General features: G+C 43.0%; 1 protein-coding gene across 2 annotated transcripts in view; it reads right to left on the bottom strand.

The window, feature by feature from the left end:
- sptbn4a (spectrin, beta, non-erythrocytic 4a) overlaps positions 1–13,678 on the bottom strand; it is a 30,402-nt gene that overhangs the window by 4,298 nt on the left and 12,426 nt on the right. For both annotated transcript variants that reach the window (XM_086307847.1, XM_086307848.1), the window contains exons 3-19: positions 10,157–10,420; positions 9,529–9,762; positions 9,210–9,299; positions 8,844–9,122; positions 8,633–8,763; positions 8,306–8,510; positions 7,153–7,398; positions 6,881–7,015; positions 6,509–6,750; positions 5,296–5,434; positions 5,115–5,199; positions 4,565–4,776; positions 2,876–4,221; positions 2,689–2,749; positions 2,323–2,591; positions 1,461–1,631; positions 1,207–1,249 (exon numbers count right to left, since the gene is read on the bottom strand). In XM_086307847.1, the coding sequence (XP_086163973.1) occupies positions 1,207–1,249; positions 1,461–1,631; positions 2,323–2,591; positions 2,689–2,749; positions 2,876–4,221; positions 4,565–4,776; positions 5,115–5,199; positions 5,296–5,434; positions 6,509–6,750; positions 6,881–7,015; positions 7,153–7,398; positions 8,306–8,510; positions 8,633–8,763; positions 8,844–9,122; positions 9,210–9,299; positions 9,529–9,762; positions 10,157–10,420 (4,152 nt within the window). The remainder of the gene's footprint in view (positions 1–1,206; positions 1,250–1,460; positions 1,632–2,322; positions 2,592–2,688; positions 2,750–2,875; positions 4,222–4,564; positions 4,777–5,114; positions 5,200–5,295; positions 5,435–6,508; positions 6,751–6,880; positions 7,016–7,152; positions 7,399–8,305; positions 8,511–8,632; positions 8,764–8,843; positions 9,123–9,209; positions 9,300–9,528; positions 9,763–10,156; positions 10,421–13,678) is intronic.

The raw sequence follows: 13,678 nt of genomic DNA, 5'->3' as shown, positions 1-13,678 counted from the left end.
AATGCTAAATACAGGCTCAAATACACCCCTGCTACTATTTGGTGAAATATCTCTTAGCAAGCTGCAGGGACACCAGATGGGTTTTGATCGCTATCAACAAGCAACAAGCTTCCAGCAGAACTGTGGTTGGGCATTTGACAACTCTTGTCAGATTTGGTAGAATTCATTCAAACTGGTTGGTTTTCTGGCCCTGCTTTTGAGCCCAGTCCATACATTTTCATGATGGTTGAGGTCAGGGGTGTTGAGTTTAAAGATGCTGATTTTGGAGCAGGGGCTTCTTTTTTGGTCAGAACCCTATTAGTCCAGTGGTGACACATCTGAATTACTTGTATTTATGTACAATTGTTTAAACTGATGATCTTGGAATGTGCTGTTGTTTAGAAATGCTTGTGTAAATCTTTAATCCTCATTTTTAGATATTCATCATGTTCCTTGGACGTTCCCTTTGTTGCAAGTATCGGTCAATCCAATGAGTGATGCCTTTTTATGCTGGTAAAGAGAAACTACCAACCAGTCATGATCACTAACAAGAAGTTAACAGGGCCTTGACCTATCAAGTTAAGACATTGAAGAGCCTTTAGCACCACTTATTAAAAGGTTTAAAGTGAGCTTATATGTATTATTTTGACAATTTTGAAAATAAAAATCCAAAAGAATTCAAACTTGTGCTCCTAGTTTTTGCCTTTTAATGTCATTAAAGACATATGCTGTATAATCGTTCCACCCTGAAACAAGAAAAAGCCAGAGAAACAATTAAAAGCCCAAAATGACCATGCCATTCATGCCCAAGGTGAGGGTATGTAAATTTCTGGCCAATACTTTATATAGTATTTACCTGAAAAGCGATTTCCTAAAACAGCTTGACAGTGTATTTTTAAACAAATGTTATTGAAACTGGAGTAAATAGTTGATTTGTTCGGCATATTTTGAGTCTGGTAGCAGGGCGACCTGTGCAGATCAGTGCCCACGTTTAAGGTAATGTTCAAGATAATGAAGGAAGGAGCCAGCCGGTGTAATGCTGTAGATTATTACTTTAATCAAAATTGTTTTTGCAGAACAATGAGCAGCAAATACATTTATTGATGATCTTTGTCTTTTCATGAGTTTGATAATGTACTGACTGATCAGAATGCTCCATGTCTTTAAGTTCTAACATACTAACACCAGTAAGTTAATTGACCTTACCAAGTTACAAATGTATCTTACCTCATCTTTTGCATGAAACACGAAGTTGTTTCCATCGTTCACTCTGTTGCACAGAAAATCAATAGGGACTTGTCAGTTTTTATGCATTTGCATGTATTTTATAGCCATGTGGTTAATCAATAATTTAAAATCTTTTAATAGGCAATAACCTTTAAAGACATATTACACTTTTCAATATAAACTCAGTAAAACCACAATTTGAAATCACAGTTACTGGCAATAAAATTTGCCATAATAATATGAATAATTCTTACTGAAGGATGAAGACATTTTTCTTCTTCTTGTATCCCATCGACGGATCAAACGAGCAGTTACTAAGGTCAACAGGAGGCTCTCCGTTGTATGTTGTGTTGTGGTTCCTGGCATCCTTATAGAAGGTCAGCTTTCCATCTTTCAGCACACAATATACGTTCACCCAGGACTTGCTGGAAAATCACAATGAGACATCAAACAGATTTGTAATGCATTTCTGCAGATAAGTTGGGTCACATCAGTTATTTTTGTTTCAAACAATACACATTTAAATTTTAGAATAACTAATAAAAATCAATGAAAATTTGCAATCAACCTGTCAAGCTCTCTGTTTTCCCAAATCAAATATGCCGTTAACCGAGATAAACCACTTGAATCAAACATGCAAATGAATCTTTGGAAAATCCTTTCTGCTGGTTTTGGAGGCAAAAATATTTAACTGTCCAAAAACATATAGATCTAACTATACTGTCGCTCTGTGTCATAACACATATATAGTGTGACTGACCAGGACTGAAAGCTAATCGTCGATGGTTTCTTCAAAGTTCATGACACATGCTAACATTGATAGCATTGATAACATGATAGCTGGATCCGACTGAGGTCAGTTTAATAAATTAGTCTTCAATGAAGACAGTCAGCTCACTCTGGTCAAAGATAGTAACGACAGTGAGCGTGAAGGTTGCTTCTAGACAACCTGCTTTCTTTTCGCAAACACAAAAGTAATACCCTGCTGGCTGAAACCATAAGCTATTTGACCTGGTTTGCACAGTTTTCCATAGTTTGCAAATTTTTGATCAGACCTTTAATGAGGCAGTTGTTATTGCTGGGGTGGTGTTTGTCTTTTGTTCATGACTTCTTTACCTGTTTGGGCTTCGCTGCTGAGCTTCAAGGTCAGAGCTGGTGGCCTTTTTTCGGTAGAGGGAACCTTCGTTGTGGGCAGTGTGTGAAGGCGGCTGGGGTGTTGTTGGGGCTCCAGTTGCCGGGGCTGAGCGGGATCGTCGAGTCTCCTCAGGCTCTTTTGGACGGGGCCTTCTCCTTGGTTTGGGACGGTCTCGGGCACGAGGACGTCCATCAAAACGGGTCACGGGTGCTGAGAGGCTGCTAGGAGGTCGATAAGGCTCTCCTCGTGCCTGAAAAACCCGATAACAAAAGAGAGAATATTGCATCTATACATAATTTAAACTAAAGTGACACCACAATACTGTGGTGTGCAGTATGTAAACTCACATGTGCTGCCTCTCTCTCCTGGACCTGCTCTACAATCTCTGCCATGGTATTTCTCTTCTCCCTGGATGGACAGCAAACATGAGTCACCCACACAGCAAACACAATCGTTACGTAACCTCCAAATGATAACGATCATGCTGGACTGTGCTGACTGGGCAAACTGTAAAGAAACCACTCATTCACATACCCTGAGCGCTTGTCAGAGCCCTCCTTAGCAGAGCCCTCCAGGTCACTCGAGTCCTGCCTCTGCAGCCTCTGCTTGCCGTTCCCCTCCTGTTCACTAGACGACTGCCTCTCCAGGCGCCTCCGGTAACGCTCTTGCCGCACAATCAGCGGCAGCTCATTCAGCCTCGCTTGAATTTCCTGTTCGCTGGAGGTCTGTCTGCCCAGCTTGTACTCCCTTTCTCTCCTCAGATGGTCCATCTGAGGGTCAGAGCGGCTGCCACGGGGATCTCTCTGGAGGCGGCCGTGGAGGAGCTCCAGCCCTGACTCTGGCCCCATCATGTCTGCCATCGGGATGTCGCCAAACTGTTCACGCTGCACTCTGCTGGCTTCGAGAAGAGGGTTTACAGCCTTGTGGATGTGGTTGATTCTAGGCTGCATGAAGTCAGCTTTCAGGTGCTGCCATGCATATGCCATTTTAGGGTCCATGATGCCACCACTCTGTGCCAGATATCCAGAGCTGCCCAGGCTTCCACTGCTGTAATGATTTTGTGCCAGATAGCCTGAGCTACCCAATCCGCCAGCGCTCTGATAATTCTGTGCCAGGTATCCAGAACTCCCCATATTAGACTGCTGTGCCAAAAACCCAGAACTTCCCATATTGGGCTGTTGTGCCAAATACCCAGAGCTCCCCATGTTGGACGGTTGTGCCAAATATCCTGAACTCCCTAAATTTGGCTGCTGTCCCAAATATCCGGAAGTCCCGATGTTTTGCGGTTGCGCCAGATATCCAGAACTGCCCATATTCTGCTGAGACAGAAAGCCTGGGCTTCCCATACCTCCACTGCCTGGCTGCTGAGCTAGGTTACCTGAACTTCCTAACCTGCCACTCCCCAGATGATTCTGCATCCCACCCATGCTCCCAGTAGTTAGTCCAAAGTACCCAGAGCTTTCTGCGCTACAAGCAGTTTGATGGTTCAAACCGAGATAGGTGGAGGTGTCTACTCCACCACTCTGAGAGGTCAGTGCTGAGAAACCAGAGTCACTCCCACCTCCGGCTGCCGGGTGGTTCATCCCAAGGTAAGAAGTACCCATCAACTTCCCGCTGCCCTGATCCAGTCCGTGGTAGCCTGATCCATTTATAACTGGACTATAGCCGGCCAGTGCTGAAGACAGTCTCTGGCTTGCAGAGGTGGCACCCAGATCCAAACTGGGCTGCAAGGGCTTCGGTTCAATTTGGGCCTGTACCGTCTGCCTTAGGAAAGAAGAGGTAGCACTGGTTGAGGGAACACTGGGAGTCAGGCAAGATAATGGGAACATCCTTCGGCTGGAGAGTGGGGTCCTTTTCTCCTCCTCTTTTTTCTTCTCAGCCTAGAGAGAGAGTTAGCTACATAACTAATAGCACCATATAAACTTGATTAACGCCACATTTTATGCGATGGTTCCAAAAGATGCAGGTAAAGCTAGTGATTTGTTCATTTCAAACATATGCCAGACAAAACACTAAGCAATGTAGCGCGGAAGGCAGATTGGGTGCAGTGGGATTAGGGTACACCACATGCACTTAATGTCACGAGCCAGATTAAAGCCTGTGATGATGCAAACTCATGGTATGCGCCCATGCCTGCTAAGCAAACACAACACGTAGTCACTTTAAAAAAAAAAACTGTGACTCCGGCAAACTGATTCATTATTTATCTACAGTCAAGCTTACAGCAGAAAGCTGGCGCAGGGAGCTGAAGCGTTCTTTCCAGGTTACAGCAGCCTTGCGGAAGGCCTCGTGGCGAAGGATGAGCTGCTCAACCTCATCAGTTTGGGCTTGGGCTACTCCTCCCTCTTGATGCCTGGTAGTGATCAGCGGCTCCTTGGCCTTTAGCCAGGCTTCTGCTTTTACTGTCTCCTGAGCAAACTGGAATTTTTCTTGCTCTGGAAGTGACAGAAGACCAGCCACACTATTACCAACTCACTACATGCTTAATGCATACTCAGTAGAATCTGTTATTTACATGTTTGTGTATGTATTATGAGGGAATTTTATCATTTATGTTACAGCTTGGATTTCAGTCTTTTTGGTTAAATTGTGTTGAGAGTGAATCTGCAATGTCAGCTCAACCAGAAAAGAACAGTAAGATTCATACATGATTCATGATATATTAAATGCACATAGTGGCATGAAAGGGAAAAACATTTATAGTTTAGGCCCATTTAACATTTAACAGAGTGTTTTGTTAAGTATTCATCTATTAAGTATTCTATTTACTCACTGCGCTGCAGCCGTTCCTGGTGTTTGTCCCATTTTTCAACAAGATCCTTCTGCTTAGTCAGAAGACTGTCCAACTTCTCTTTTATCTGCGGCGACAGGCAGGTTGGTTTCATTACTACATAAAGTAATTGTATGATTTTTATGTATTCTTATATTAACAGTGTGAATATTTTTTGTCAGACCTCCTCTGAAGCAGGGTTGCCAGCAGCAATCAGGATCTTGCCGAGATCTGCACACTGCTGTATGGTCTTGCTGCGTCCATCTATTTTGGCTTTCAGCTCCTGGTGTTGTCTCATCATTCCCTCCAGAGCTGTCAGATCTCTGAGGAACACAGATCATTTTTTTCTGGTTACATTAACCCCCTCACAAAATATTTTAAAAAAGGAATCCTGACAGTTCTACTTCTTAAACAGTTGTTTAACAGCCATATTAGTCTCCTTATTTAGCAGTATTAGCGATGTGATTGTATTGGCAGCAATAGTTTGCAAATCTGTCAAAGAGCAAAAGATTGCCAAAGGGCCTCATGTACCAGCCATGTATATGAATGATTCACACACAAATCAGTGATTGACCAATATTATGTCAGCATATTATAACAATATATATAATACAAACAAATTCAGAAAAACCTCTGATCCGGACGGAGGGACACAATACTGTCAGGCTTTATCACACCAGCCTTCATTTATTACCTGGACGAGTGTGAAAACATTCTTACCCTGCCCCAGACATTCTCTATGGATTGAGTGAAAACATTTGGGTGTCAAAGTTAATATTAAAAAAACTAGCAGACTGCATGAAGAAGAAGAAGAAGAAGAAGAAAAGGAATAAGAATAAGAAGAACACAATCTTATAGCCAGACATGAAAAAAAGAAAATTTTCAAGGGCTTGTGCCAAAAGATGGCACTGCAAGTGATGAGAAAAAAGGATGGTGGGGATCAAAAGTTGAGGAAGGCTCAATTTTTGTAGAGGCATAAAAATGTTAGCTGCATCAAAACACACTACATGTGCATATGTTTCGCCATCTTTGTGGCTCCCATAGTGCTGTATGTTCATGCATATGCTGATATGTGGACATCTGCTGAAAGATTTCAGGCCAAATATGAAAATACTGCAAGTTGGACGGTGGTACTGGTTGGGAACATGACAAATAAAGGCAGTGATTAGAGTGTCAACCTGAGAAGCCCCCAACAAAAAACAAAAACAAACGGTGTAGCAGGTGTCATATGAAATTAGGTCAAAGCGGCACAGAAGACAATATTAACATTTTGTCTTCATTGACCATATAAGACCACAGAAACCTGCAGGTAAAAATGCACTCTCTAAAGCTCTAATTCATCTTTTCCAAACTGTAATAAAGGAGAGCCATACCTTAACAAGCATATGCTACCTTACCTTGGCTCATCCCATCCTATCTGGCCCATGATTCCTTCCATCCACATTAGGTTTTCACGCACCACTGAGAAGAACTGGACCTTATCAGTTACTGAAGTCACTTGGACACGACTGGCCTCACAAGAGCTCAGCAGCTCCTTCCATGCATCCATCACTTCTTGTTCCTTGACCATAATAGCCTCAGCCTTCTCACCAGCATAGATGGTCCTCAGCTGGGCAGCATTCTCCTGCAGCTGCCTCACCTGCATAAAGACATGCGTCACTCTGTTTCATTAATAAAAGATTAGCCTTAGTTTTTAGTCAAAGTTTGCTTTGTCTATGACGTATAATCTATTTTGTGACAAACACAAGTTTGGTGAGTATATCACTTGCCTGTGCAACTAGAAGTTGAAGGGCATGCTCAAAAGAGTGCATGAGTCTCTGCAGGGTGGCTGGATTGGTAATGTTGGCTTGGCACGCCCTCACTTCTGGCAGCTGCTTCATCTTCCCTGCGATCTGAGCCAAGACCTACAACACAGGACAACGCTGTCATCATGAGTGCTTTAAAAATAGAAGCTGCAACTCACGCCCAGACAGTCTACCTGTAATGTTGAGGAAGAACAGGGCACACCTGAGTCACTGTCTGATATCGGATGTGACCATACCTCCTTGCAGTCGGTGAAAAACTTGTGCAGCTGGTGCGATGCTGCCAGCATTTGTCTGCGGGTCTCCATCAGCTCCAGCAGGTCAGCCCACGACTCGTTCAGTCCGTCTTTCCACTCAGCAATAGTGGCCGCGTCTGAGTGGCCACAGTCTATCATCTCGTTCACCATTTTGTTCACTTGCTCCATGCGCTGCTGGCCAATGCTGTTGGTTTCTGATGCAAACTTGGTGAACCTCTCCTGAAGGACCTGAAACGCAAATAAACAACGCAACGCTACAGAGACTCACACAAACATGAATCATTCTTTATTCTCATAAATGTAATGTAATTTAACACAGTGGATGATTTCCACCCTGCAAATACAGAATGCTTTCTCCTGTCCTGACAAATAAGTTCCTCGTCAAAAATGTCTCCAATGAACGTAAAAGGAAAGTCAGATGTATCCTATCAATGCAAAAGATGTTTGTTAAATAAATCTGTTGAGTGACTGAGCAGCTGATTAAAACTGGACCAAATTGCACCACTTCCAGTGAATCCTTGCAGGCCATGGTGCCCCCCTGCAGTTCACCCCATTTAAAACAACTTTTCTCTGATCAGCTGTCCCAGACAGAAAGAACACATGAAAAACAGGTGGGTGGTGCTGTTGTGCTCATTAATTTTCCAATCTCAAAAAAAAAAGTTACACGGTGTAAAGTTTTCACCACAAGATGTCAGTATATTGCAGATTGAAGTCCACTGAGTTTGCTTTCTTACCCCTCCCAATTCAAGCACATGATCCTAGCTATGGCCATGGCTGTTGGTGGAACAAACATGTTGCAGTCAGCCAAGAGAGATCAAAGTTGAAACACAATATACGTCTGTCTCCTTTATGGTATATACTATATAAGTATTCACCCACCCATCCAAATCATTGAATTCTGGTGTTCCAATAACTGTCATGGCCACAGGTGTATGAGATTAAGCAACCAGGCATGCAGCATGCTTCTACAAACATTTGAGAAAGAATGGTGTGGCACTGTATTAGGATGCCACCTGTGCAGTCGTGAAATTTCCTTGCCACGGTTCACAGTTTGGGCTCAGAATTGACTGAGACTAGAACACCTCATGTGTTCCTGTTGTTTGACTAGATGCTAAAACCTTGTAGATATACTGACCGTGACATCCTCGAGGTCCTGGCCTAGCTCAGTGGAACTGGCTACTGCTTCACGCTCAGTGATCCACTTCTCTAACTCCTCTACTTCCTTGTTGAGCTGGTACAGCCAGTACTGCTGTTCCAGCTTCATCTTTCTGTGTTCCACCATGTCCTTCAGAGACACATAGAGGCGGTCTATGTGGGACTGCTGCTTGGTGATCTGCTCACTGTTGAAAGTTAAGACAAAACAAAAGAATACAATTACAATTTCAAAACAATTTTCCGTTAAACTTTAGTACTTAGAATGTGCAAAACAAATTTAGGATAATCTGCAGGGATTATGGCACACCTGTCTGGGTGTCCTAGTTCTAGTAGATGTTGGCATTGCTGAGATAACATGCCTACGGTCTCTGCATATGTCTCCACGGTTTGCTCCAGAGCCAGGTGGGTCTTCAGAAGTTGTAGCGTGCTCGCCTCATCCTGAAAAATAAAACACCATGATCACTTTGATGATAACCTATGGCTGTAAAGAGCAGTGTGAATATTACAGGGGTACATACTGTGCCTTTTTCTTCGCTGGCCAGGTTGAGCTTCTGTCCTGACAGCCAGGATTCCACTTTAGCTGCTTCGCTGTAGTACTGCTGAGCCTGTAGCGCAGCTTCCAGCAACACAGACCTCCTCTCCGTCTCCAGCTGCAGCACCTCCCACAGCTGGCGTACATGTCCCGCCCCCTCACGTACAAATTCCACCTCAGGAGTTCTCAGTGAAGCAATGATTGCTGCCCGATCAAGAACCTCCTCAATACGAGCCCGCCGCCCTGTCAGCTCCCTCTGGATTGCCTACAGAACCGATGAGAAAGTTCTCAGTCTTATCAGAATGTGGATTACATTTCAGCTGACCATGGCCAAAAGTCATCCCTGACTTACCTGGTTCTTTTTGATATACTGCTGTACGCTCTGGAGGTTGTTTCCATAATCCTTACAAGTAGCTAAAGGAAGCCTCTCCTGAATCCACAGCTGCCAAACAACCACAGTGGGGTTATTAAATATTTCAGAAGGCATGTTTACGATCAAACGTAGACCAAACACGGAAGCGATGGCAAAGACATGATATATTTACTTTGCAAATTTTGAATATGAAAAAGCAATTATGTGTGATGATATTGTAACAACCATACTGGCACATTTTATAAGCAGTGTTTAAATTTAAGACAAAATATATGAAACAAGAAGAGGAGGGACTCACTATCTCATCTTCCAGGTCCTGGGCGACTTGATGCATCTCTTTGGAAGCCAGCAGGATGCGGCGTCGCTCCTTCAGGGGCTCGATGAGGCGGACTATACGGGTCTCCACTTCGCCTGACTGCTCGCCGACCTCCTTGTCACCTGCCATCAGCCCTCGCTGGGGTAGGCAGAGCCCCTGCAAGCTTCCAAGCTCTCCCACATCCTTGTAAAAGTCCCCTATCTGAGACTCCATAGCCTTCACCGGATAGAAAAGAAAGGTCATGTTACAACCATATGAAGGATGGACAAACACAGCACGTCAGCTGTTTCCCTAACAGAACATTTCAGGGTTATATAACAGGTGCATTTTTGAATGCCTCTGAACCCCATGTTTGAGAGCAGGCCACTACAAGGGCCGCTGTGGGCTATTTATTGAAAATTTTCAACTATACAGAAAAATGTTGCAATTTAAGCCAAACTATACAAGAAGGCTCCACACTTCAGTGGAAATATGCACCTACATCCAAGGTGGTGTTAACCAATAATAATTAATTACAGCTTTCTTGATATGTTAAACACATTTGGTTGAATTTTATGTTGCGCTGGTTTAAGAGACAAGTTCAGACCAAGAGGAGGGCCTTGGGACTTGCCTGAAATTTCTGGAGCTGTTCATTGAAGGTTGGCAGGTGGTGTGCCTGTTCCAGCTGGGGGGGCTGCTGCTCCAGGTGGGAGAGCTGATTGTCGAGGTCTGAGTAGCTCTTCACTGCTGGCTCGGGTTTGTTATTTTCAAAGAGCTGGCGGGCCTTGGCCTTGGTCGTGGTCTCCAGGTCAGACCAGCACTCCCTAATCTCCTCCAGCTTCTGCTGCACCACTGAACGGAGCTCAGGTTTCTCCTGGATCAGCTCCTGACCTTCCTGCAGAAAGAAAGTGCAAGTGTTAGGGTAGGTTTTTAGAGAATGGTGCATAGTCGTGAAGTTTTATTAAAATTACATTATGTGTGGCACTGTCACTTCCTGGCCAAGTGATTTTGTTGCTTCTCGCTCTTGCACTCCTTTAATGTCAGGTTTTGCTTCAATGGAAGGCTCCTACAGATCGCCTTGCTTGCTACTAGAAATCTATAAGTTGCACGATGCTGCAAACAACTGTCAATTCAATTCAGTTCAATTTTATTTATACGTCACCAAATCACCAAATTCATCAGACTTGACATGTATCGTAAATCAACTTTCCTTTTGAAAGCATTTTTTTCATGAACCTTTTATTGATTCATTTCACCAAATGAATATTTAGAATTGAATAAACACACTAAGCCACAAACCTATAGATCCTTTTCCCAAGTCTGTATGCATTCTTGTATTTCAGGAAGGAGCTGGGAGAACAACAGATAGAAAGTGAGTGGCTAAATTTGGTTTTGTCCCCAAAATAGCTCAGCACGACAGAGCTCCACGCCAAGGCTGCAGCCCCCCGCTTGCAGAGAGGCAGGTGTACGGAGCAAAGTTTGGCCTTGGGCTGACCTAAAAATGGTATATGGCAAGTCTGATAAACCCCCGTTCCGCCCTTCGCTCATACTCCTCTTCTCTCCCCTAAATATTTGAGCTCTGTTCATGACATGATGTGGATGAGGAGATTTGATGAGATCAAAGCTTGTGGTGCTTCCCTTTGTGTCAGTTCTTCCCTAGAATAGATAATTACCAGTCTCCAACTACAGTGAGACTTAGGGGAGTAGGAGGCGTTTTCCTTCTATGACAAGGTACTCCTTCGTGATTTGAAGCACCAGAAAATGCTGCACTTTTTAAGGAAACGTCCTGTTCTGGCTTGCTCTGGATGATGCATTGCTTATTTACTTCCGTCCTATTATCACATCAGCCATGTGTATGGTGGGGTGCATCTTCTAAATCCTGCTTCTCTCATTTATCTTTCACAGAGTTGAACCTATATCCTATGGCTTTCATAATGCAGTGCTGCATTCCTTCTTTTGGCACAGTCTGCTAAACTGCTGCTAGCGCTCACTCGCTCACATCCCTCGCTCTCCCTCTCATAATGCAGAGCCAGCAGAAAGCAGGTCTTTCTCACTCTCTTTTCTCTTGGCTTTACTGACACACAGAGTGAGGCAGAAGGAGAAGAAATCAGAGAGGGGGTGGACAAAGGAGATGAGAAAAGGCAGACTAAAGGAAGAAGGGAATCGAGAAGAGAAAGAATCAAAGGTTTATGGTGCATACAGCCCAGGCACAGTCAGATCCAAAGGGTATCTGTGAAGGGAATTTTTGGAGGCCATCGTAGCTGACATAGTACCATATTTTAATGGCTACCACAAATAAATCACGCCATTATGGCAGCATTGTGTTGCCAAATTCTGCAGGCTTCCATTTAAAGCTGATGCAGCATAATTCAAAAGTGGGTGGGATTAAAGAGCTTGTTTCATTCCACTTGCAAAAACAACAGTGTATTCACACCACACAGATCGATGCACTGTAGGTGTGAATACACTCTTCTGCTCTGCAACTTGGACTATTATCTGCTGAACACCTGCCGCTAATGAATCTTTAAAAAATTACTTATTGTACAATTGTGGTTAAAAAGTGCATGAATTTTGGCCAGTTTACCCACTGTAGAGTCCACATGTCATGTTCAGACCAGTAAAACAGATTATGTAAGACTAGAAGAAACATATGCGAGAACAAAAACAAAGATTTGTTATTCTGTTCAACAGTCACCTCAAGGTAGACCCTACAAGCGCTTAAATTCAGTGAATTCCAGCGCTTAATTTGAGATTACATTATTAACTGTTAATAGTGTGGCAAATCATCACTATTCAATTCAATTCAGTTTTATTTCTATAGCACCAAATCACAACAACAGTTGCCTCAAATCACTTTATATTGTAAGGCAGACCCTACAATAACACATACAGAGAGAAAAGCAACAATCATATGACCCCCTATGAGCAAGCACTTTGGCAACAGTGGGAAGGAAAAACTCCATTTTAACAGGAAGGAACCTCCGACAGAACCAGGCTCAGGGAGGGGCAGGGTAAATGCCCCTTAAGTAGTTTTATTCAGTCTTATATAAGCATATGGGACATGTATTAAGAAATTATATATGCTGAGCCTTTAATGTGGTACAAGATGGCAGTGTGACTTCCTCTAATGTATGGTTTGGAGATGGTGGCACTGACTAAAAGACTGGAGGTGGCAGAGTGGAAGATGTTAAGATTTTCACTGCGAGTGACCAGGATGGACAAGGTTAGAAATGAATACATCACACTGATGGCTCAGTGGCTTTTGAGATAAACTTTGAGAGGCAAGGCTGAGATGGGCTTTAATGTGATTTTCACTTTCCACTGTTGCCATTTGTAAAATTGAATTTGACGCCCTTGACCTCTAAAATAGGTAAACAATTAGAAAAAAGGTCAAGACTTGGATGATTACTTAGTTAAAGGGGCTAGTGGAGTTTCCATATGGAGAAATCTGGCTAGAGAATACAATATGAAGAATGATTGAGTTAATCTGAATATTTGTGTTAGCACAAATACACAGAAAAATGTGCAATAATTTGTCCAAATATTGGGCAAAGAAGATCATGTCTTCCTTTGGAAAGCAATCTGCTGTGCATGTATAGAACATGTGTACCCATACAAACTAAAAAGGTGTATAATAAGAATAAGTGAGCTCTGTATCCGTAAAAGAGTTAGAGTTGCTAACACAAAGCAGTTTGATGGATGTACTAAAAGAACACGTTACTGGCTCAGGTTGACCCTAAAGCCAGAATTGTCTTTGCCATATATGTGATTTCTTTTAATCTAGCAAGATCACCATAGTAACTTGTGCTGAACACACAACCTCGTCTGGAGCTGGTTATGTTCAGGATTTTTGCTGTTTTCTGTCGGTTCATATGCTTGATACCTGAGGAGGAGGAAAGCCATGCGGCAATTTTACAACATGCAAACTGTATGTTTTCTTAATGTACAACTCTAATCTGCTTCCTGTAGTGTAGCTAACTAGTCTATTAGTAGGTTACTTGTGACAAAGAACATAAATAATATTAGTTTCACCTTAATCTGGCAACAGACAGGAAAATGCCACAGAGGAATGGACTGAATGTCCTAAATGTCTAAATATGTTTCAAGTTTCAGATCTGTAAAGGACTGGTGAACAGCAGTCACAAGTCATAAA

The sequence above is a fragment of the Aulonocara sp. 'chitande type north' Nkhata Bay genome, linkage group LG10 (assembly GCF_057382095.1).
Source record: "Aulonocara sp. 'chitande type north' Nkhata Bay isolate Kocher_YH1m ecotype deep benthic linkage group LG10, A_spYH_male_GT1.1, whole genome shotgun sequence".
Lineage (NCBI taxonomy): Eukaryota > Metazoa > Chordata > Actinopteri > Cichliformes > Cichlidae > Aulonocara > Aulonocara sp. 'chitande type north' Nkhata Bay.
Note: the sequence above shows the minus strand (reverse complement) of the source record. Positions and strands in the feature narration are given on the sequence as shown.